This window comes from Heptranchias perlo, unplaced genomic scaffold, assembly GCF_035084215.1.
Source record: "Heptranchias perlo isolate sHepPer1 unplaced genomic scaffold, sHepPer1.hap1 HAP1_SCAFFOLD_539, whole genome shotgun sequence".
NCBI classification, from domain to species: domain Eukaryota; kingdom Metazoa; phylum Chordata; class Chondrichthyes; order Hexanchiformes; family Hexanchidae; genus Heptranchias; species Heptranchias perlo.
Window position 1 is genome coordinate 53,549 of NW_027139558.1, and position 22,134 is coordinate 75,682.

The 22,134-nt window shown below is 48.5% G+C and overlaps 1 protein-coding gene across 1 annotated transcript; it reads left to right on the top strand.

The window, feature by feature from the left end:
- The first annotated feature begins 709 nt into the window (after positions 1-709).
- Positions 710-21,851, top strand: LOC137315147 (immunoglobulin gamma-1 heavy chain-like). The gene is made up of 9 exons (XM_067980040.1): positions 710-836; positions 960-1,261; positions 3,302-3,353; positions 12,366-12,692; positions 13,532-13,837; positions 16,974-17,276; positions 17,367-17,684; positions 18,673-18,993; positions 21,110-21,851. The coding sequence occupies exons 1-9, from the start codon at positions 791-793 to the stop codon at positions 21,493-21,495; spliced, it is 2,361 nt and encodes a 786-aa protein (XP_067836141.1). The 5' UTR covers positions 710-790; the 3' UTR covers positions 21,496-21,851.
- Positions 21,852-22,134: the final 283 nt, after the last annotated feature.

The window sequence follows — 22,134 nt, forward strand, 5'->3', positions numbered from 1 at the left end:
ACCAGTAATACTGTCAGGATTAGAAATACCAGATCTAGACCAGTAATACTGTCAGGATTAGAAATACCAGATCTAGACCAGTAATACTGTCAGGATTAGAAATACCAGATCTCGACCAGTAATACTGTCAGGATTAGAAATACCAGATCTGGACCAGTAACACGGTCAGGATTAGAAATACCAGATCTAGACCAGTAATACTGTCAGGATTAGAAATACCAGATCTCGACCAGTTCGGAGACAAACTAGAGAAAGATGTGAGTTCAGGGCTTGGGCAGGGGGGATCCTTCGGGGAAGTTTGTCTCGGTGGGCGAGGGGAAGGGAGGGAAGTGACAGAGGCAGCTGAACGGACGGTCTCAATCTTAGTGACAAAGTCGTCCATGAGCCCCTCGGACTTGTCGTTGGAGGTGAGGGTGGAGGGGGCAGGGGAGAGGGGTTTAAGGAGATGGTTTGTGGTGGGGAAGAGAAGCCGGGGATTATCTTTGTATTCCTCGATCTTTAATCCAGATCTTATTTTTGCCGCCAATCTGCCGCCTGATCTATAAATAAATCCCTTTCAGAGAATTGAATTCGCTGCTGGGGGCGGGGACAGGAAGCTGTGCCCCTGGTTTCTGTGGGTGGGGCCACTGTTCAATCCGTGGGCCCCTCACTCCCTCACTCACTCACTCACTCCCTCCCTCCCTCCACTTCCCTATTTAAACAGCACTGAGTTCAGCTCCAAACAAAGCCCTGAAGCAGCCGATTGCTGCTGTTTTGCGGAGTGTCTGAGTCTCGGTGAATACACAGGGCGATGGAGATTGTTTCTTATCTCTGTGTCCTTCTGGCCTGTCTAACATGTGAGTGTCCCCGTCGCCTTATTCCCACTCAGTGCGGCTGATTATTCCCAGTCTCTTTGACCCGCGGTTTGTTCAATTGGTTTATTAAAGTGCGCTCTCTTTTATTTCTCTCTTTATTAACAGGCGTCCGGTCCGACATCGTGCTGACCCAGCCCGAGTCAGTGGTGAAAAAGCCCGGGGAGTCTCACAAACTCTCCTGTACAGTGAGTGGGTTCGATATCAGCAGCTACTACATGTCCTGGGTCAAACAGGTCCCCGGGAAGGGCCTGGAGTGGTTAGTTACTTATGGTGATCCGTCAGATATTGATTACGCGCCTGGAGTCCAAAACCGATTCACGCCTTCCGCTGACAGCAACACATTTTATCTACAAATGACCAATCTGAGAGCTGAGGACACCGCCATCTATTACTGTGCGAGAGACACAGTGAGAGGAACCAGGGCTGGGCTGCTGCAAGAACTCAGCGAGAGTCTCTGCACTCAGGGAATCAGTGAAAGGGGAGGATCGATCACTTGTCCTCAGTTATCACCACAGCTGGATCCTCCTCCTCGCTGTGTAGAGACCTGTGGCCCCCGGAAATGGGAGAGGTGAGACTCTGATTCCCCTCATCACCAACAGTAATACAATAACTCACTGCTAGTCTATATATCACTGGGAGTAATCGGTGTAATGATAACCTACCTGTAACTGTGAGTAATCCTATAACCCACTGATATTCCCCCTGAAACCAGAGCCAGAATCCCCCCCCTCACTGCACAAGGTCCGGTCGGGCTCCCCGCTCGATGTCACTTTTAATCGGCCCCGTCTCTCTCCCGATCTCCTTGGACACCAGTTCCGGGTGAAGTTGACAAAGCCTGAACTGGGAACCTCAGTCAGAGCCGATCTGTGCTCGGACGATTCACACCTCGAAACCGGGCGGCGCAGACCGAGCTGACCCAAACCGAGAGATCGCCCATAGGGCAGTGGGCTCAGTGTTTGGGGCCAATTCTCACTGGGCCCCATTGGCCGAAACTCAGCTCAGCACCAACATTTCCAAAACCACTCCCTGAGCTCGGACTCGATAAAGGAAAGTTTTCATCGAATGATCGAAATGGAGGGGAGGGGGTGGGGGGGAGAGGAGGGGGGAGGGGAGAGAGGAGGGGGGAGAGGGTGAGGGGGTAAGGGGAGGGGATGGAGGGGGAAGGGTGGTGGGAGGGACACTGCAACGGGCAATTTAAATCGCTGATCACACGGGGCTGCTGGACTCAGCGCTCGGGGGGAGGTATCCCCGATTCCGGGAAACTCCCAGTCATTCCGGGAGGGATGGGAACCCTGTGTGAGACTGGAGTCACCTATAGGCCAGACCAGGTTTCCTTCCCTAAAGGACATGAGTGAACCAGTTGGGGTTTTGAGGACAATCCGACAGTTTGAGGGTCACTTTTCCTGATCCCAGCTCTTTCTTTCCAGATGATGAAACCCAGGCCTCCGGATCACTGGTCCAGTGACAGATCCACGAAACCACCGCCCCCCAACCCATCGCCAGTGTGAATCAGAGAGCAGGTTAGTTCACTTGGAGCAGTGCAGTGTGGTTTAAATGTGAAGTGACTGGGCTCAGTGAGAGTGAAAGGGGTGGAGGTTAGTGTACGGGTGTGTATCACAGTGTCTATACAGTGGGTGGCACAGTGTGAGGAACGGGGACTCTCTCCATTCACAAACCTGCCTCACCACAACTGTTTAAATTGGACTCTTGGGGACAAATCACCGGCCTTCACCTCGTGTCCCGTGGATATAAATCAGCTCCTGATTAAATAATCTGGGAGGGCAAAGCAATTTTCTTTGAAGATGTTACTGAGAGATCGCAGTGCGACAAAGGACAGTGAAAGCTCCTTGTGGATTTTATCATCTCCCTTTAAAGTCCTGAAACCCCCCGAGTTTGCCACCTGGATGTGTGGGGGACACACGGATACAGACTGAGGAGGAGTTAATGAACCTACTGGCCGGTTGTTTGGTCCATTTTGTTTGGGGCTGGATCTTATGAGGGTGGTTTATGACATGGAGTGAAGCACTGTGATATACTGGGACCACAGTAGTATAGAGTGTGACAGAAACTCCCCCCGGGACAAGTGACCGTGTGTATCAGAGTCTGTGCCCATCGATTCCCCACTCGTGCATCCCAGAGTCAAATATCGAAACACTGACTCGGACTGTGGGAGGAAAATGTCGATTCCTGGGAAAATAGAAGACAAAAAGGGGTGGATTCTGTCCATCTGGAACGTGCAGGAGTTGGTATCTGCAGACAGGAAAAGTCCAAAAATACCTCATTTATTAATACACTTGGGAGAGGTTCAGGATGGAATTTGAGATCAAAATCCAGGAAGCAGCTGCTCCCAGGTTAAAAGAAGGTATATTTTGACCCCAGCCTGAGATTATTACATATCGTGGGCAAGTTAAGTTACTGCATTGGGTGAATGAGGAGAGGGAGCACAGTGTGACTATCTTGGCTACTGGGGGAAAGGAACCTTGCTGACAGTGACTTCAGGTAAGACAAACTTCTCAATTCCTTCCTTATCTGAGATTTATTTTCTGAATTTGCGTTATTATTAGTGAATTCGATAATTGAAGTGCAGTGTGTGATTCCCCTGAAATCAGTGAGATATTTACAACAATCTCATGAATCTCTCCGAGACGGGAGGATTTCTTTCGAGTCGAGAATCCCCCCCAGTGACTGTAGCTGAAATCTGATAACTGGATGGACTCTAAAGGGTTAAGATTTAACCCCACTGATCTCGAACGCATTTGCAATCGTTACCGCAGAGATCTATGAAATTAGGAGTTAGTTGGAGTCCAGGATATGTTTAATACGATCTCGATCCAGAGTATAATTTTCAGGACACTTGCGATGTTGGTTTGGGTTTTGGTCATTTGGAGTTTCGGAGATTGCAGGCGGTTTCGGATTTTGTTCTAATCTGAGTTAAAACACATTCTCCAACTGCGTTGTGATTTAACACTTGGTGTCACAGACACTTGTTTCCAGTTGGATGTTTTGCAGTTAAAAACATTGATGGGACGGCTTCTAGATGTTGAAAAATAAGTTCCATGTTTCACTTGATAAATGAGTGCTGATGGAAAGCAAGTAGTTTGTAGAGAGTGAGAAACGGGGAATTGTGTTTATTAAAAACTCCTCGGCCCAACAAGCTCACAGCAATAAACCAGCCACCTGTTGATCCAAACAGGAAACAGATTGCATGTGTAATAAGCTTAGATCTTGTTCACAAAGGATTTTATTGTGCCTTGACAATAGCTGTTTAATGATCACAAACTTCCAACAGAGTGTTTAGTTCATCTCCCCTCTGAAATCTCAGCTTGAACTGAAGCCACATTCAAGGGTTGAGGACTGTAAGGGTTTCTGTGCAGTTTAAACTGGTCCTCGGCAATAACAGCGATGGACCTGTTAATTGTCAACTTACTGCCATCAGATTTTTCTGTTCACTGTTTTAATAATTGGATTAAAACATTGGACGAGCCAATTCCATCCAAATGAATGAACTGGTTGATGGTGAAATCTCCCCATGAGTGCGAGTCCAATGGGTGGGAGTAAGATCCCTTATTGCAGTGTTAGTGCATCAAGGTTTAACACTGGGGTTCATTTCTCGAGGGATAGAATTGAAAAGCAGAGAAGTTATGTTCAACTTGTATCGAACCTTGGTTTGACCACACTTGGAGCACTGTGAACAGTTCTGGTCTCCACATTATAAAAAGGATGCAGAGGCACCAGTGAGGGTGCAAAAAAGATTCACTCGGATGATACCAGAACTGAGAGGTTCTACCTGTCAGGAAAGGCTGAATGGGCTCGGGCTTTTTTCTCGAGAAAAGAGAAGGCTGAGGGGTGACCTGATCGAGGTCTTTAAGATTATGAATGAGTTTGACAGGGTAGACGTGGAGAAGATATTTCCACTTGTGGGGGAGAACAGAACTTGGGGCCATAAATATAAAATAGTCACTAATAAATCCAATCGGGAATTCAGGAGAAACCTCTTTCCCCAGAGAGTGGTGAGAATGTGGAACTCGCTCCCACAAGGAGTAGTTGAGGTGAATAGTGTAGATGGATTTAAGGGGAAGCTCGATAAACACACGAGGGAGAAAGGAATAGAAGGACATGCTGATAGGGTGAGATGAAGTCGGGAGGGAGGACGCCCGTGTGGACCATCAACACCAGCATGGACCTGTTGGGCCGAATGGCCTGTTTCTGTGCTGTACGGTCTTTGTAAGGAGGTCAATGATGGCTTCAATATGTCACCCAGAGGAATCGCACCCAAATAGACAAACACTTTCCAAATAGCACACAGTCGAGTTTGATTCCACCTCGTGTATCTGTCTGGACTCGGAGTGTTTGGTTCTAACACGGACTGTGCAGTGGGGAACATCACACATTACAGAGCACAAACACTTCCAAGAAGTTAATTTAACTGGAGTGAAACACCTCAGTCTGTGAGCTTCCAATTCACATCCTTCTTTGTGAGAAAGACTTTGAAAATTGGACACCCAAATATGTCGTGTGCCCGGGTGATTGAGACTCGTTTGTCACGGTGGTTATTGTCAAGTATCTTGTCTGAATTTGCTCACGGATTGGGTTCTCCCTCCTTTCTTCATTTCTTTCTTTCTTCCTTTCTTTTCTTGTCTTTATAGCCTCCTTTCTTTCTTCCCTCCTTCTTACCTTCCCTTCTTTAATTTCTTTTCTTTCTCCCTCTCTCTCTCTCTTGCTCTCTTTCTTTCTCGCTGTTTTCTCTCTCTCTCTCTCCATCTCTCTCTCTCTCCGTCTCTCTCTCTCTCTCCCTCTCTCTCTCTGCATTTCCCTCTCTCTCTCTGCGTTTCTCTCTCTCTCTCTCTCTTCCCGTCTCTCTCTCTTCCCGTCTCTCTCTCTTTCCATCTCTCTCTCTTTCCGTCTCTCTCTCTCTGTCTCTATCTCCATGTCTTTCTCTCTCTTCATGTCTTTCTCTCTCTCTCTCTGTCTCTCTCTCTAATTCTGTCTCTCTCTCTTTCTCTCCATCCATCTCTCTCTTGGTGTCTCTCTCTCCTTCTCTCTCTGTCTCCATCTCTCAATCTCCCTCTCTCCGTCTCCCTCCCTCGGTCCGTCTCTCTCCCTCTCTCTGTCACTCTCCGTCTCTCTCTCTCTCTCTCTCTCCCCGTCTCTCTCTCTCTCTCTGTCTCTCTCTCAGTTTCTCTCTCGATCTCTCTCTCCCTCTCTCTCTCCTCTCTGTGTCTCTCAGTTTCTCTCTCTCTCTCACACTCTCCGTCTCTCTCACTCTCCATCTCTCTCTCTCTCTCGTGGCATCTCTCTCTCTCTCTCTGTCCCTGTCTCTCCATCTCTCTCTCTGTCTCTCTCTTTCTCTCTCTCTCTCTCTCTCTCTCCGTCTCTCTCTTTCTCTCTCTCTCTCTCTCTCCGTCTCTCTCTATCTCTCTCTCTCTCTCCATCTCTCTCTCTCCGCCTCTCTCTCTCTCTCCGTCTCTCTCTCTCTCCATCTCTCTCCCTCTCTCCGTCTCTCTCGCTCCCTCTCCCGTCTCTCTCTCTCTCTCTCTCCGTCTCTCTCTCTCTCTCTTCGTCTCTCTCTCTCTCTCTCCGTCTCTCTCTTTCTCCGTCTCTCTCCCTCTCTCCGTCTCTCTCTCCCTCTCTCCGTCTCTCTCGCTCCCTCTCTCTCTCTCTCTCTCCGTCTCTCTCTCTCTCTCTCCGTCTCTCTCTCTCTCTCTCCGTTTCTCTCCCTCTCTCTCTCTCTCGCTCTCTCTCTCTTTCTCTCTCTCCGTCTCTCTCTCTCTCTCCATCTCTCTATCATACAAGTTTGATCGATCAGTCCTACAACCTATCAATCAGGGTAAAGATTGAAGAGTTCTGGAGAGATGTTGAAAGAACCAGTTCAGTGTGAGGTTGTGTCCTGTGCTCCATTAACAGAGGGGTAGAGCAGGATGCCTGTACTGGACTGTAATGTACTGTATGAGGCCCATCCCGGTGCAATGCCCGGCCTCGGTCAGCATTGAATGGATATTTAAAATATCTCGCCATTAATTGGTTGGATTAAGGAAGTTTCAGGTTTTTTTTAAGGGGGGAGGTTGTTTTTAAAATTCGAAATGGAATTTGATAAAACAGGTGTCGGGTATCAGGGAGCAAATTAAAAGCAGAAGAGAATTTCACGCATTCGGGAAGGGAGGGGAGGGAATTGGTTTTGGGCGGTTTTGTAAAATGGCCCATCAAACACTCCCAGGGCAGGTACAGCACGGGTTAGATACAGAGTAAAGCTCCCTCTACACTGTCCCATCAAACACTCCCAGGACAGGTACAGGGTTAGATACAGAGTAAAGCTCCCTCTACACTGTCCCATCAAACACTCCCAGGGCAGGTACAGCACGGGTTAGATACAGAGTAAAGCTCCCTCTACACTGTCCCATCAAACACTCCCAGGGCAGGTACAGCACGGGTTAGATACAGAGTAAAGCTCCCTCTACACTGTCCCATCAAACACTCCCAGGGCAGGTACAGCACGGGTTAGATACAGAGTAAAGCTCCCTCTACACTGTCCCATCAAACACTCCCAGGACAGGTACAGCACGGGTTAGATACAGAGTAAAGCTCCCTCTACACTGTCCCGTCAAACACTCCCAGGGCAGGTACAGCACGGGTTAGATACAGAGTAAAGCTCCCTCTACACTGTCCCATCAAACACTCCCAGGGCAGGTACAGCACGGGTTAGATACAGAGTAAAGCTCCCTCTACACTGTCCCATCAAACACTCCCAGGGCAGGTACAGCACGGGTGAGATACAGAGTAAAGCTCCCTCTACACTGTCCCGTCAAACACTCCCAGGGCAGGTACAGGGTTAGATACAGAGTAAAGCTCCCTCTACACTGTCCCATCAAACACTCCCAGGGCAGGTACAGCACGGGTGAGATACAGAGTAAAGCTCCCTCTACACTGTCCCATCAAACACTCCCAGGGGCAGGTACAGCACGGGTGAGATACAGAGTAAAGCTCCCTCTACACTGTCCCATCAAACACTCCCAGGGCAGGTACAGCACGGGTTAGATACAGAGTAAAGCTCCCTCTACACTGTCCCATCAAACACTCCCAGGGCAGGTACAGCACGGGTGAGATACAGAGTAAAGCTCCCTCTACACTGTCCCATCAAACACTCCCAGGGCAGGTACAGCACGGGTGAGATACAGAGTAAAGCTCCCTCTACACTGTCCCATCAAACACTCCCAGGGCAGGTACAGCACGGGTTAGATACAGAGTAAAGCTCCTTCTACACTGTCCCATCAAACACTCCCAGGGCAGGTACAGCACGGGTGAGATACAGAGTAAAGCTCCCTCTACACTCTCCCATCAAACACTCCCAGCTCAGTTACTTTGAACACATGTCGTTCTTTCGATGTTAAAGCAAATTGCTGCAGTTTGATTCGAAAACAGAAACACAAAACAAATAGACAGTTTAACCAAGAGCGTTCTCTGGGGTCCTAATTGTGGGAGTCTGCTCGTCAGTTATTATCTCTGAAAGAAATACAAGCTTTGCTGAATTTAAATATTCGGTGACGCTCAGCGACTGAATAAATGTTTCCTTCATTTTGAAGTCAGTGACTGGTCCGGGTTTCGATTCTGAGCCAAATTACTTTCCGTTCCTGATGTGTTCTCGAGCTTTACTTTCCTAATGAGCTGCTCGTTCTTAGTTCAGCAGACAAGGAAGTGCGGGACCAATTCCATGTCGTCCTTTATTGTCCCACTGGCTAAGATTTCAAATCTCCTTTGTTATTATATTAACCAGGATTGGTTGTCGTGCATTAAAAGTGGTTGTGAGAGAAAGGTCTTGCATTTATATAGCGCCTTTCATGACCTCAGGACGTCCCAGGGTGCTTTACAGCCTGTGAAGGACTTGTTGAAGTGCAGTCACTGTTAGAATGTAGGGAACGCTGCAGCTAATTTGTGCACAGCAAGATCCCACAAACAGCAATGTGGTAATGACCAGATAATCTGTGCTTTAGTGATGTTGGTTGAAGGATAAATATTGGGCGGGACACCGAGGAGAACTCCCCTGCTCCTCCTCCAATAGTGCAGTGAGACCTTTCACATCCACCTGAGAGGGGCAGACGGGGCCTCGGTTTAACGTCTCATCCGAAAGACGGCACCTCCGACAATGCAGCACTCCCTCACCGTTCCCTGTCCCCTATTTCAGTGGATGCAGTAACCCATTAATTAGTGAACAAAGTGATTTGATACCAGTGGGGGAGCTCATTAATACCCCACTGGTAAAAATAACGAGCTCATTAATAGCTTCCAGGCTCCCAGTCTTCCCGTATCCAGCTATATTTTCCCCATTTCCACTGCCTCCTTTTCCTGTACAACAGGCAAACTTGAGGGGAATTCTCAGGAGAACCTTTTCCAGAAAATAACATTTGGGGAGAGAGTCTCCGAGTAATTTGGGGACATGAGGTGCGGGAAGTGGAACAGGGCTCGGGAGGAACAGGTGACTTTGGACCAATGGCTCCCCAAAGCTCTCCACCACTGGGGGTTTTCCTCACCTCATGTCTGGGTCTGTTGGAGACTAATTGATGGAGATCGATTGCTCTGATTAGTCAACAACTCCATTATCCTCGTATCACACGGCGACCAGGGTGGGAGAAGGGGAACCAGACGGCCCTTGGTCTTTCTCGGTCCACCAATTCCCATGTCCCTAAGCCGCTCATATCAATGACAAATAGCAAGATTCCCAAGACCGCCGACTGGATCTCCCCTTCATGAGTCACTTCAAACCCTGAGAAGCCGTCAGTGGATACTGGGTGTTCCCAGATTGTGTATCAGGCACCGTATCTTCTGGTTTCTGTTCTGTGACACTTTCCCTAAAGTACGGATTGGTTTGTGTGTCTGATTAACAGAAGCTGTATCGCCAAGGGCCAGAATTAGATGAGTGATTTACTGCTCCGACACCGTCAGTTTTAGCCTGTGTAATCGAAAAGAATAAGGAGAGAGAAAGAGAGAATTCCTCTCTCCCGCCCTCCTTTCTATCCCCGTCAATCACGCGCATTAACCCAATAGTGCAGTTTTTTTATGGAACGATGAACATTGGTCACTGAAAAAACGGATTCTTCAAAATGCAACTGGAAATAGTCACTTTTTTTACACATTGTTATTTGCAGCTTTCTGTATTTTCCAGTTTTATCCCAAAAAACAAGATTTCAACAATCCTGCACAACTTGGAAATCTCTCTCCATCTCTATCTCTCCCTCTCCATCTCTCCCTGTCTCTCTCTGTTACTCTCACTCCATCTCTATCTCTCCCTGTCTCTCTCTGTTACTCTCTCTCCATCTCGATCTCTCCCTGTCTCTCTCTGTTACTCTCTCTCCATCTCAATCTCTCCCTGTCTCTCTCTGTTGCTCTCTCTCCATCTCTATCTCTATCTCTCCCCATCTCTCTCTTACTCTCTCTCCATCTCCATCTCTCCCCATCTCTCTCTGTTACTCTCGCTCCATCTCTATCTCTCCCCATCTCTCTCTGTTACTCTCTCTCCATCTCCATCTCTCCCCATCTCTCTCTGTTACTCTCTCTCCATCTTTATCTCTCCCTGTCACTCTCTCTCCATCTCTATCTCTCCCTGTCTCTCTCTCTTACTCTCTCTCCATCTCCATCACTCCCTTTCTCTCTCTGTTACTCTCCCTCCATCTTTATCTCTCCCTTTCTCTCTCTGTTACCTCACTCCATCTCTATCTCTCCCCATCTTTCTCTGTTGCTCTCTTTCATCTCTATCTCTCCCTGTCTCTCTCTCCATCTCTATCTCTCCCTGTCTCTCTCTCTTACTCTCTCTCCATCTCTATCTCTCCCTCTCCATCTCTCCCTTTCTCTCTCTGTTACTCTCACTCCATCTCTATCTCTCCCTGTCTCTCTCTGTTGCTCTCTCTCCATCTCTATCTCTATCTCTCCCCATCTCTCTCTTACGCTCCCTCCATCTCGATCTCTCCCTTTCTCTCTCTGTTACTCTCTCTCCATCTCCATCTCTCTCCATCTCTCTCTGTTACTCTCTCTCCATCTCTATCTCTCCCCATCTCTCTCTGTTACTCTCTCTCCATGTCTATCTCTCCCTGTCACTCTCTCTCCATCTCTATCTCTCTCTGTCTCTCTCTCTTACTCTCTCTCCATCTCTATCTCTCCCTTTCTCTCTCTGTTACTCTCCCTCCATCTTTATTTCTCCCTTTCTCTCTCTGTTCCCTCACTCCATCTCTATCTCTCCCCATCTTTCTCTGTTACTCTCTTTCCATCTCTAGCTCTCCCTGTCTCTCTCTCCATCTCTATCTCTCCCGGTCTCTCTCTTACTCTCTCTCCATCTTTATCTCTCCCTTTCTCTCTATGTTACTCTCTCTCCATCTCTATCTCTCCCTTTCTCTCTCTGTTACTCTCTCTCCATCTTTATCTCTCCCTGTCTCTCTCTCCATCTCTATCTCTCCCTGTCTCTCTCTGTTACTCTCTCACCATCTCTATCTCTCCCTTTCTCTCTCTGTTACTCTCTCTCCATCTCTATCCTGCCCAATCTCCACACTTGCTCCTTAGTTTTCCAGCGAGATCCCCGGTCAAAATCTGGGGAATTGAACGTTCTGTGATGAACATTGTGTCATTGTTCATATCTCTCTGTCGGGTCAAACTATTGCCCTTCCAATCCTCGCCTTGTGTCTGAGTTCAGTAACAACAGCCATTAATTGCCTTCTTGCTTTCCTGTCCTTGACCTCATCTCGTTGCACCTCCACCACCTCAGCTCACATTTTCTTTCTAATTCCTTAGGCCAGTGTGGCCGCCATTTATTTCCCACCTCCAGTTGCCCTGAGGGGGGATTAAGAGTCAGCCATGTGGTGTGTGGGACTGGAGTCACGTGTAGGCCCAGACCAGGGAGGGGCGGCAGATTCCCTTCCCTCAAGAACTTTAATGAACCAGTTGGGTTTTTTTTACCAGGTCATTTTATCTGGTGCCAGCCCAGAAATCACCAGATTTAATGGCCTCGATTTCCCAACTTGCCGTGGTGGGATTTGAACTCGTAACCTCTTCCACAATGTATCTCTACGGGTCCTATTTGCCCTCTTACCCAGATTACCATTCCCACCAGGTTATGCCTGTCACTTGTGTGAGACTCTCTGGGATTTCAATCTCCCGATCAATGTCACCCCAAAACAAGTCTCCGTTATTCGAATAACTTGGTGCCAAATCCTTCCATTTCTGTAAACTCCTGTCATCTGGTGCTAACAGTTATATGGGAAACATTAATTGGTTTCGGGAGGGCAGACAGGGCCTCGGTTTAACGTCTCACCCGAAAGACGGCACCTCCGACAGTGCAGCACTCCCTCAGCAGTGGAATGGAGTGTCGGCCTAGATTATGCGCTCAAGACTTCAAAACATAAGCCCCTTGCGTAGCAGTGTAATCGTTTTCGGAAATGGCTGGTTTTATACAGAACAAAATCCCTCCTGCTGCGGACGCCTGTAATGTATTTGTTGACTGGACTTATCCGTCTGCACCTATTTACCTTTCAGATGTCCAGTCCGCACCCTCCGTCTACATCGCCAACCCTTACTGCGGCACGAGCTCCGACCAAGATGAGATCAGCCTCCTGTGTCTGGTCAAGGACTTTCGGCCCGAGAGCATCAGTCAGATATGGTCCACTGACAGTGGAGACATCTCCACCGGAATCAAGAAATATCCGGCAGCCTTGGGGCAAAACATGAAGTACACAATGAGCGTTGTGCTCAAAGTCTCTGCCTCAGATTGGAAAACCAAAAGTTTCTACGCTTGCAAGGCGGGATTCAAGCCGGACGAGATGGTGGAAGCTCAGATCATCCCCAAAAAACCTGAACCGAAACGTGAGTACAAGATATTATTTACCATTTAAAACTGCACTGGTGTCGGGGTGAAATTGGACAAGGAAACTTCGAATCATAGAACGGTTACATCACAGAAGGAGGCCATTCGGCCCGTCGAGCCCGTGCCAGCTCTTTGTAAGAGCGATCCAGTTAGTCCCACTCTCCCCCGCTCTTTCCCCGGAGCCCTGCTAATTTTTTCCCTTCAAGTATTTATCCAGTTCCTTTTTGAAAGCCACGATTAAATCCACCTTCTCTGTCAGGCAGCGCATTCCAGATCAGAACCACTCGCTGCCTCAAAAAGATTTTCCCCACGTCCCCTTTGGTTCTTTTGCCGATCACCTTAAATCTGCGTCCTCTGGTTACCGACCCTCCCGCCGATGGGAACAGTTTTCTCTTTATTTACTTTATCCGAACCCTTCATGATTTTGAACACCTCTCTCAAATCTCCCCTTGACCTTCTCTGCTCCAAGGAGAACAACCCCAGTTTCTCCGGTCTCTCCACGTAATTTCCCCCCAACCAATGTCACAGGTCGTTGCACGATAGAACCTGCCTGAATTCTCGTGCCCATATATTCTATCCCTGTCGGCCAGCGGTGCTGATGGGAATGAAATAAAGGACAACGAGAAATCACGTGAGATTGGACACGGGCGGGGAACGCAAAATCGGCGGGATCGCATTTGCCGCCCGTTATACGACACGCCCGATAATCAGTTCCATTAAAGTCAATGGGACTGAGTATCGAGGGGAGAGGATGACGGGGTTCCAACTTGGGGAATGGAGTCCACCTTCACTGTGGCCAAAACAATCTCCTCATCTGAAATATTCCAATGTCTTCCAGCTCAAGCTCCAAAGCTCATCTCCCTTGTTCCATCCCTGGAGGTTGTCTACAATCAAACCACTGCTGTCCTGGGCTGTGTAATATCGGAATTCTATCCCGACGCTGTGAAGGTTTCCTGGAGGAAAGCCGGAGTGCAGCAAGAGGCTGTTGTTCTCCCTTCAAACACGAGAAAAGACGGTGACTTCGAAACGGTCACTTTCCTGACGGTGCCGACGGTGGAATGGACCGAAAGGGATGTCTACACTTGTGAAGTGACCCACGCACCTTCGAACTTCAATGGGAGGATCAGCATGTGGTATCGAGGGGGTAAGTGGTGTCTGAGGGGGAAAAGGACGTCCTGTGGGGAATTCCACCTTATATTAACTTAATGTGCTGACCCCTGGCCTTCAATCTGTTAACCACTGTCCCTAATATCCACCTCGTTGGGAGAGGCGAGATTTTCAGTCTTGTGTGTTTTGATATTGAACCGACATTTAAAAGGGGGTAAATTTAACCTGACGCACGGGGCGGGGAAACTGCCTGGATTGGGTCGACCCCCCCCTCTCCCCGATTTACCCCCTTGCCCGATTTTACTCTCCGCTCCCCCCGTCTCCCTCGGGAGCCTGTTCCATAGATTGACCACTCACTCACTGAAATATTGGTTCCCAATTGACCCTCCCCGTGCCCTCCCGCTCCCCCCACTTCGAGCGCAGGCCGTGTCCTCTGGTTCTACTGTTCTGGACACGGTGAAACAGCTTGTCGTGGTCTCCACGATCGAGAGACTTTCGCAGCCGAAAAACTCAGGACGGAGCAGAGTTCAGGGGCCCGTGTGGAGCTCCCACTTTCCCAGCACAGGGGAGGGGGGAGATGAGAATGTTTAACACTTAAATCTGCAACTCTTCCATTTCCAGGTGGGAACTCCACTTGTTCTTGTTCTGGGTGTATGCCGAGATTCATCCAACAGACTCAGCTTAATATGATGCTCGCCGATGGGACCGAGCGCGAATATCAATGTCGCCATCAAATGTGCACAATAAAATGATTGGTTGTGAATTGAATTGGCCGTTGGATTTCATTACAAACCCGTTTGGGGGGTTCAAATCCTGCCCAGGGTGTCCGTGGGGATGAAAGTGTATCGGAGAGCCAGCATCTTTGTCGGAGATGCGGAGAGAGGGGGGAAAGTGTTTCTTTTTAATTCCCCCCCCCCGCACGGGGTAAACAGAATTAACCTCCTGTCACTCAATATCAGCATTTTACAATAATAAGGGGAATTCACCCGACCCTGTGAGGTTTTATGATGGGAGACCACCCATTACCCGGGACTGTTAAACCTCGAGACTCGGTCACCAATGTAGGGCTGGGCTGAGCACCTTACAAAAACTGCAATAATTAATGTCAGCAGAGTGTAGATTAAATGTAAATTTACAAATCATTGACTGTAAACGGTGTATATTAAACCTAAGTTTACAAATCATTGACTATAAACGGTGTATATTAAACCAAAGTTCACAAATCATTGACTGTAAACGGTGTATATTAAACCAAAGTTCACAAATCAATGACTATAAACGGTGTATATTAAACCAAAGTTCACAAATCATTGACTGTAAACGGTGTATATTAAACCAAAGTTTACAAATCATTGACTATAAACGGTGTATATTAAACCAAAGTTTACAAATCATTGACGATAAATGGTGTATATTAAACCAAAGTTTACAAATCATTGACTATAAACGGTGTATATTAAACCAAAGTTTACAGATCATTGACTATAAACGGTGTATATTAAACCAAAGTTCACAAATCATTGACTATAAACGGTGTATATTAAACCTAAGTTTACAAATCATTGACTGGATACGGTGAGAAGCTTTAATGTGACCAATCCCAAATTTTGGAAGGAAGTTGCTGACCATTTTGTTCAAACAGAAGGGGGAGATAACATCTTAATTTAATAAAAGACACGGTCCTCTCAGGCAGACACGGTCTGCTGAACATCGGCTCCAACTGCAGACGGAGCAATTGATTCGAGATGTTCATTAAAGGTTTTGATCCTGACACAAAGATAGTCGTCCCTCCCCAAGTGTTAACTTCACATTATATCACGGTAGAACAGCTGCTGTGGACCAAAGCAGACAGCTTAGTTGTGATTTGCACAGTGAGTGTGTGTGTTAATCGTGCACTGAACACACGGAGAGCTGTGGGATCTCTGACGTGAGGTTGGTCCTTTGGGAGACGAGTGACAATGGAGATAATGGGTGAAGAATTCGATAAATCCTCCTCTTCCTCGTCCAATGACTCAGGGACATGAAACGGGGAGGAAGTACAGGTTATGGAGAAAAGATCCCCAACCAGTAGCAAGAGGGGGGACCTTCTGTCACCTCCTCTGATTCATGGGTTGCTCTGCCGTTACAAACTAACGTTCTTCCTTGACAGGGAGTCATGAACAACAACACCCTGCATTTATATAGCGCCTTTAATGGAGCAAAACGTCCCAAGGGGCTTCACAGGAGCGTAATCAGACAGAAATTGACATTGAGCCAAAGAAGGAGATATTAGGACAGGTGACCTAAAGCTTGGTCAAAGGGGCAGGTTTTAAGGAGGGTCTTAAAGGACGAGAGAGAGGAGGCAAATCATTGAGGTTTAGGGAGGGAATTCCAGAGATTAGGGCCTAGACGGCTGAAGGCACGGCCGCCAATAGTGGGGCGGAGGGAGTGGGCCATGTCCAAAAGCCCAGAGTTGGAGGAAGGCAGAGATCTCGGAGGGTTGTAGGGCTGGAGAAGGTCACAGAGATCGGGAGGCGGGGGGCGAGGCCATGGAGGGGGGATTGGAACAGGAGGAAAGAATTTTAAAATTGAGGCATCCGGGGCTCACTCCGAGTGGAGAAGAGGGGTCCTCATTGACTCAGTGTGCTCAGTGTCACAAATCAATCCACAGCTCACACCAGGTGTCTGAGCAAACAAGCTTTTATCCAATTGTTTCTTTTGCTAACCAGTCTGCATCTCTCTCTCGCTCCATCCCACAAACCTGAGATTGCATTTTATTAACATCACTGGAACTAAATGTCGCTCAGCCCCGCAACTCAATCGCAGTCCCCATTGTGGATCCAGTGGGCACGGTTACGGGAAACGCATTAAAATCGCATCCCGGCAGTTCTTGATGCTTTGATGATGTTTTCTCGGTCAAAACATGCAAACCAAGAAATGCAAGATATATTTTAAACAACCCTGGGATTTGCTAATGTTCGATTTGCTGCAAATTTAGCTCCAGTACAGTTTGATCCAATAACAGCCCAAGATATTACAGGTTAAAAAGGACTCAGGTTAAAACTGTTTACAGTCACTTCTGTCTTGACCTTCCATCACTGATCACCAATAGAAAAGGCTCTCCTAAAATTCTGAAGCCCCTTGACACCAGATATTGTCCATTCTTCTGAAGGTTTCCCCTTTCTCATTCCCAGGAATGTCTGTCTTTATCCGAAATCCTTCTATTGAAGAGGTTTGGATCAACAACACTGCTACCCTGGTGTGCGAGGTGGTCTGTGCCGATCCGAGCCAGGTCCAGATCTCCTGGGAGGTGAACGGGAAGGAGAGAAGTGAAGGGATTGTGACCCAGGGGCCGAGAGAGGAAGGGTCCCAACGCACGGTCGTCAGCCGACTCCGAACCAGCGCGATGGAGTGGGCCAGTGGGGTAGAGTACGTGTGCTCTGCCCAAGGTCCTTCCTCATCCTCGCCCGTGTCCAAACGGACAAGAAGTGCAAAAGGTGGGCAAGAGATCAGAAATTAAAGGCCTGCCTTTGATAACCTTGAGGGGAAAGAGTTTAACACTTTCTTTGTTTGCCCGTCTGTTCCAGTCGAGCCCAAGAGTCCCACGGTCAGACTGCTGCCTCCACCAGCCCAAGAGACCAAGAGTAAGAACACGGCCACACTCGAGTGTATGATCACGGGATTCTACCCGGACCTCATACACGTCTCCTGGGAGAAAGACGGCTCCCCGATCTCCTCCAACACCAGCGCTGCACCCACCGCCCTGGAACAGGCGAGGACTTTCAGCGCCAGGCACTACCTGACCGTGAGTACAGAGGAGTGGAAGAAAGGCTCAGTCTTCACCTGTACAGTGTCTCATCCACCCACCAACTCCACCACCAGCCAGGAGGTGAAGGACGTTCAAGGTAAGGTCCTGGGCCTGACTCCAATATTGACATCCTTTGTCCCCACTGCTATAAACTCCACTCGGACCAGACAAGTTCAACACTGACGCCATAGATATGGGAACGTAGTGGTTAATGTGACGGGACTAGTAATCCAGAGGCCTGGGCTAAGAAGGAAAGAAACACTTGCATTTATGTAGCGCCTTTCACAACCTCAGGACGTCCCAAAGCGCTTTGCAGCCAATGAAGTACTTTCTTTTAGTCAATGTTGTAATGTAGGGAACGCGGGAGCCAATTTGCGCACAGCAAGATCCCACAAACAGCAACGTGATAATGACCAGATCATCTGTTTTAGTGCTGTTGGTTGAGGGATAAATATTGGCCCCAGAACACCAGGGAGAACTCCCCAGCTCTTCTTCGAAATAGTGCCATGGGATCTTTTCGATCCACCTGAGAGGGGCGGACGGGGCCTGGGTTTAATGTCTCAGCCGAGAGACGGCACCTCCGACAGTGCAGCACTCCCTCAGTACTGACCGGGGATTGTCGGCCTGGGTTATGGGCTCAAGTCTCTGGAGTGGGGCTCTGGGCCCACAACCTTCTGACCACAGAGGCGAGGGTCCGACCCACTGAGCCAAGGCTGACACTTACAGTTAATAATCCACAGAACTGAGTTCAAATCCCACCAGGGCAGTTGGAGAATTTGAAATCAGTTTGAAAAGTGAAAACTGGAAATGAAAAGTTGGTCTCAGTAAAAGTGAGCGTGAACCAGGAAAAACCCAACTGGTTCGTTAACGTCCCTTTGGGGAAGGAAACCTGCCGTCCTTCCCCTGTCTGGCCTACACGTGACTCCCGTCTCACACCAAAGTGGTCGACTCTTAATTGCCCTCTGAAGGGGCCCAGCAAGCCACTCAGTTGTATCTCTGGAGATGAGCAAGACATGGCGGCCTTGCCAGCGACGCCCACATCCCATGAGGGAATCATGAAATAATAATGATAATATTTCTCCCAGATCAATGTTTGGACACCGGCATCTCAGTCACCTTAAGCAAACCTTCCTTCGAAGAGATCTGGAGGAACAGGACGGCAACCATTATTTGTGAGGTGCTTCACGGTGATTTAGAGGGGGTGAGGGTAACCTGGCAGGTGGACGGAAAGGAGCGAGAAGATGGGGTGAAGACTCAGGGGCCCGAGAGGAATGGAGATAAAGAAAGGATCTCCAGCAGACTGACGGTCCCCGCCGCAGAGTGGGAGAGTGGGGTCGAGTATTTGTGTTTGGTGGAGGACGAGAGTTTGCCAACGCCGGAGAAGAGGGCGATCAAGAAGATGCAAGGTAGGTGTGGACAGAGCTCGGTGTGAGTCTGATCTTAGCAAATGAAGGGATTTATTACCGTCTGGGGGGAAGCTGTCTAGCACAGGGGAGTGATTTATTACTGTCGAGGGGGAAGCTGTCTAGTACAGGGGAGTGATTTATTACTGTCTCGGGGGGAAGCTGTCTCGTACAGTGGAGTGATTTATTACTGTCTAGGGGGAAGCTGTCTAGTACAGGGGAGTGATTTATTACTGTCTAGGGGGAAGCTGTCTAGTACAGGGGAGTGATTTATTACTGTCTGGGGGGAAGCTGTCTAGTACAGGGGAGTGATTTATTACTGTCTGGGGGGAAGCTGTCTCGTACAGGGGAGTGATTTATTACTGTCTCGAGGGAAGCTGTCTATTACAGGGGAGTGATTTATTACTGTCTCGAGGGAAGCTGTCTAGTACAGGGGAGTGATTTATTACTGTCGAGGGGGAAGCTGTCTATTACAGGGGAGTGATTTATTACTGTCTCGGGGGAAGCTGTCTAGTACAGGGGAGTGATTTATTACTGTCTCGAGGGAAGCTGTCTAGTACAGGGGAGTGATTTATTACTGTCGAGGGGGAAGCTGTCTCGTACAGGGGAGTGATTTATTACTGTCTCGAGGGAAGCTGTCTATTACAGGGGAGTGATTTATTACTGTCTCGAGGGAAGCTGTCTAGTACAGAGGAGTGATTTATTACTGTCTAGGGGGAAGCTGTCTAGTACAGGGGAGTGATTTATTACTGTCTGGGGGGAAGCTGTCTAGTACAGGGGAGTGATTTATTACTGTCTCGAGGGAAGCTGTCTATTACAGGGGAGTGATTTATTACTGTCTCGAGGGAAGCTGTCTAGTACAGGGGAGTGATTTATTACTGTCGAGGGGGAAGCTGTCTAGTACAGGGGAGTGATTTATTACTGTCTGGGGGGAAGCTGTCTAGTACAGGGGAGTGATTTATTACTGTCTGGGGGGAAGCTGTCTGGAACAGGGGAGTGATTTATTACTGTCGAGGGGGAAGCTGTCTAGTACAGGGGAGTGATTTATTACTGTCTGGGGGGAAGCTGTCTAGTACAGGGGAGTGATTTATTACTGTCTAGGGGGAAGCTGTCTAGTACAGGGGAGTGATTTATTACTGTCTCGAGGGAAGCTGTCGAGTACAGGGGAGTGATTTATTACTGTCGAGGGGGAAGCTGTCTAGTACAGGGGAGTGATTTATTACTGTCGAGGGGGAAGCTGTCTAGTACAGGGGAGTGATTTATTACTGTCTAGGGGGAAGCTGTCTAGTACAGGGGAGTGATTTATTACTGTCTGGGGGGAAGCTGTCTCGTACAGGGGAGTGATTTATTACTGTCTAGGGGGAAGCTGTCTAGTACAGGGGAGTGATTTATTACCGTCTGACAGTGGGAAATGGATTTACCTCTGGTGTTTCTCGCAGAATCAGACGGCACAGAAGGAGGCCACTCGGCCCATCGTGCCTGTGCCGGCTCTTTGAAAGAACTTTCCAATTAATCCCACTCCCCCGCTCTTTGCCCAGAGCCCTGCAAATTTTCTCCTTTTTAAATATTGATCCAATTCCCATTTGAAAGTTATTATTGAATCTCCTCCCACCGCCCTTTCAGGCAGTGAATTCCAGATTGGAACAACTCACTGCGTCAAAAATTCTCCTCATCTCCCCCTCTGGTTCTTTCACCAATTCTCTTCAATCTGTGTCCTCTGGTTCCCGACCCTCCTGTCACTGGAAACAGTTTCTCCTGATTTACTCTCTCAAAACCCCCCATGATTTCGAACCCCGCTATTAAATCTATCATTGGAAGAGCAGCCCGTCCCCTTAACCAGTCGGACTCTCTTTCTGCAGAGTTCCAGTTGTTCACTGGCTCCAGATGTTTAAACGGGACACACTAACCTCACTGGAGGTTATAAAATCAGCAAGATTGAAGATTCCTCCTCTCCCTCCCCCCAACAATAAACAAACGGAGAAATGCCTTTAGTTTCCGAGATAGACGGGGGTCTCTGGGGATGTAAAAGGTGCCCAGGGTCTGTGTAAGAGTAGAACGTCTCAGGTAAATCCAGGATGGGTGAAAGTCTCAGTCTAACCAAGGTTGTCTCTGTTTCCAGTGGACGCGCAGACTCGCCCTCAAGTCTACATCCTCCCCCCTTCACCGGACGAGATGGAGACGGATCAGACGGCGACCCTGGTGTGTCTGGTCACCCGATTCTCCCCCGCAGAGATCTACGTGGCCTGGATGGCCAACGACACCCTTCTGAAGTCGGGCTTCGTGAACCAGCCGGTGACCGAGGACGGCGGAAGGGGCTGGAACTCGGCGGGCAGCCGGTTGACGGTCCCCGCAGAGGAGTGGAACAGCAGCACCACTTTCTCCTGTGTGGTGGGACACGAGTCGCTCACAACCAATCTGTTCAGAAGCATCAATAAATCTCACAGCAAACCCACCCTGGTGAACATCTCACTTGTTCTAGCCGATAGCTTGAAATCCTGTTTCTAACATCGAATGATTCAATGAGTGACCTTCAGATAGAAAATAATCCCTGTAAATGTACCGTTAACCCCACCCGGGGGGTCTTGTGCTCACTATCAAATCTCCCTTTTGGTAACAGAACACTTAAAACGTCATCAAAATCAGACCTTGTTCAGTAATTGAGAAAAATATCGAAATGATCGAATCAGGACACAAACATTATTGGCTCCAAGTCTCACAAGGTCTGGACTCCCTCCTGAAAACCTTTTTTGTGCCTCGTTTGACTGAGTTTGAAACCTGTGTGAGACCCTCACGAAGGGTTAAATGCCTGTTGTAAAATGTCAATGTACCAATCCAATATCAATAAAGGAGATGGGAAAAGGTTTGGATTTCCGGGTCTTCATTGTGGGTGTTGTTTGGGGAGAGAGTCTCCGAGTAATTTGGGGACATGAGGTGCGGGAAGTGGAACAGGGCTCGGGAGGAACAGGTGACTTTGGACCAATGGCTCCCCAAAGCTCTCCACCACTGGGGGTTTTCCTCACCTCATGTCTGGGTCTGTTGGAGACTAATTGATGGAGATCGATTGCTCTGATTAGTCAACAACTCCATTATCATCGTATCACACGGCGACCAGGGTGGGAGAAGGGGAACCAGACGGCCCTTGGT

What these genes read in the sequence shown, in the direction of transcription:
- LOC137315147 (XM_067980040.1), top strand. Translation starts at nt 791, where the DNA reads ATGGAGATTGTTTCTTATCTCTGTGTCCTTCTGGCCTGTCTAACAT. An exon ending in CTTGCTGACAGTGACTTCAG is followed by an intron (nt 3,354 to 12,365) that starts GTAAGACAAACT and finishes TTTACCTTTCAG; the next exon opens with ATGTCCAGTCCGCACCCTCC. An exon ending in CAAAAAACCTGAACCGAAAC is followed by an intron (nt 12,693 to 13,531) that starts GTGAGTACAAGA and finishes AATGTCTTCCAG; the next exon opens with CTCAAGCTCCAAAGCTCATC.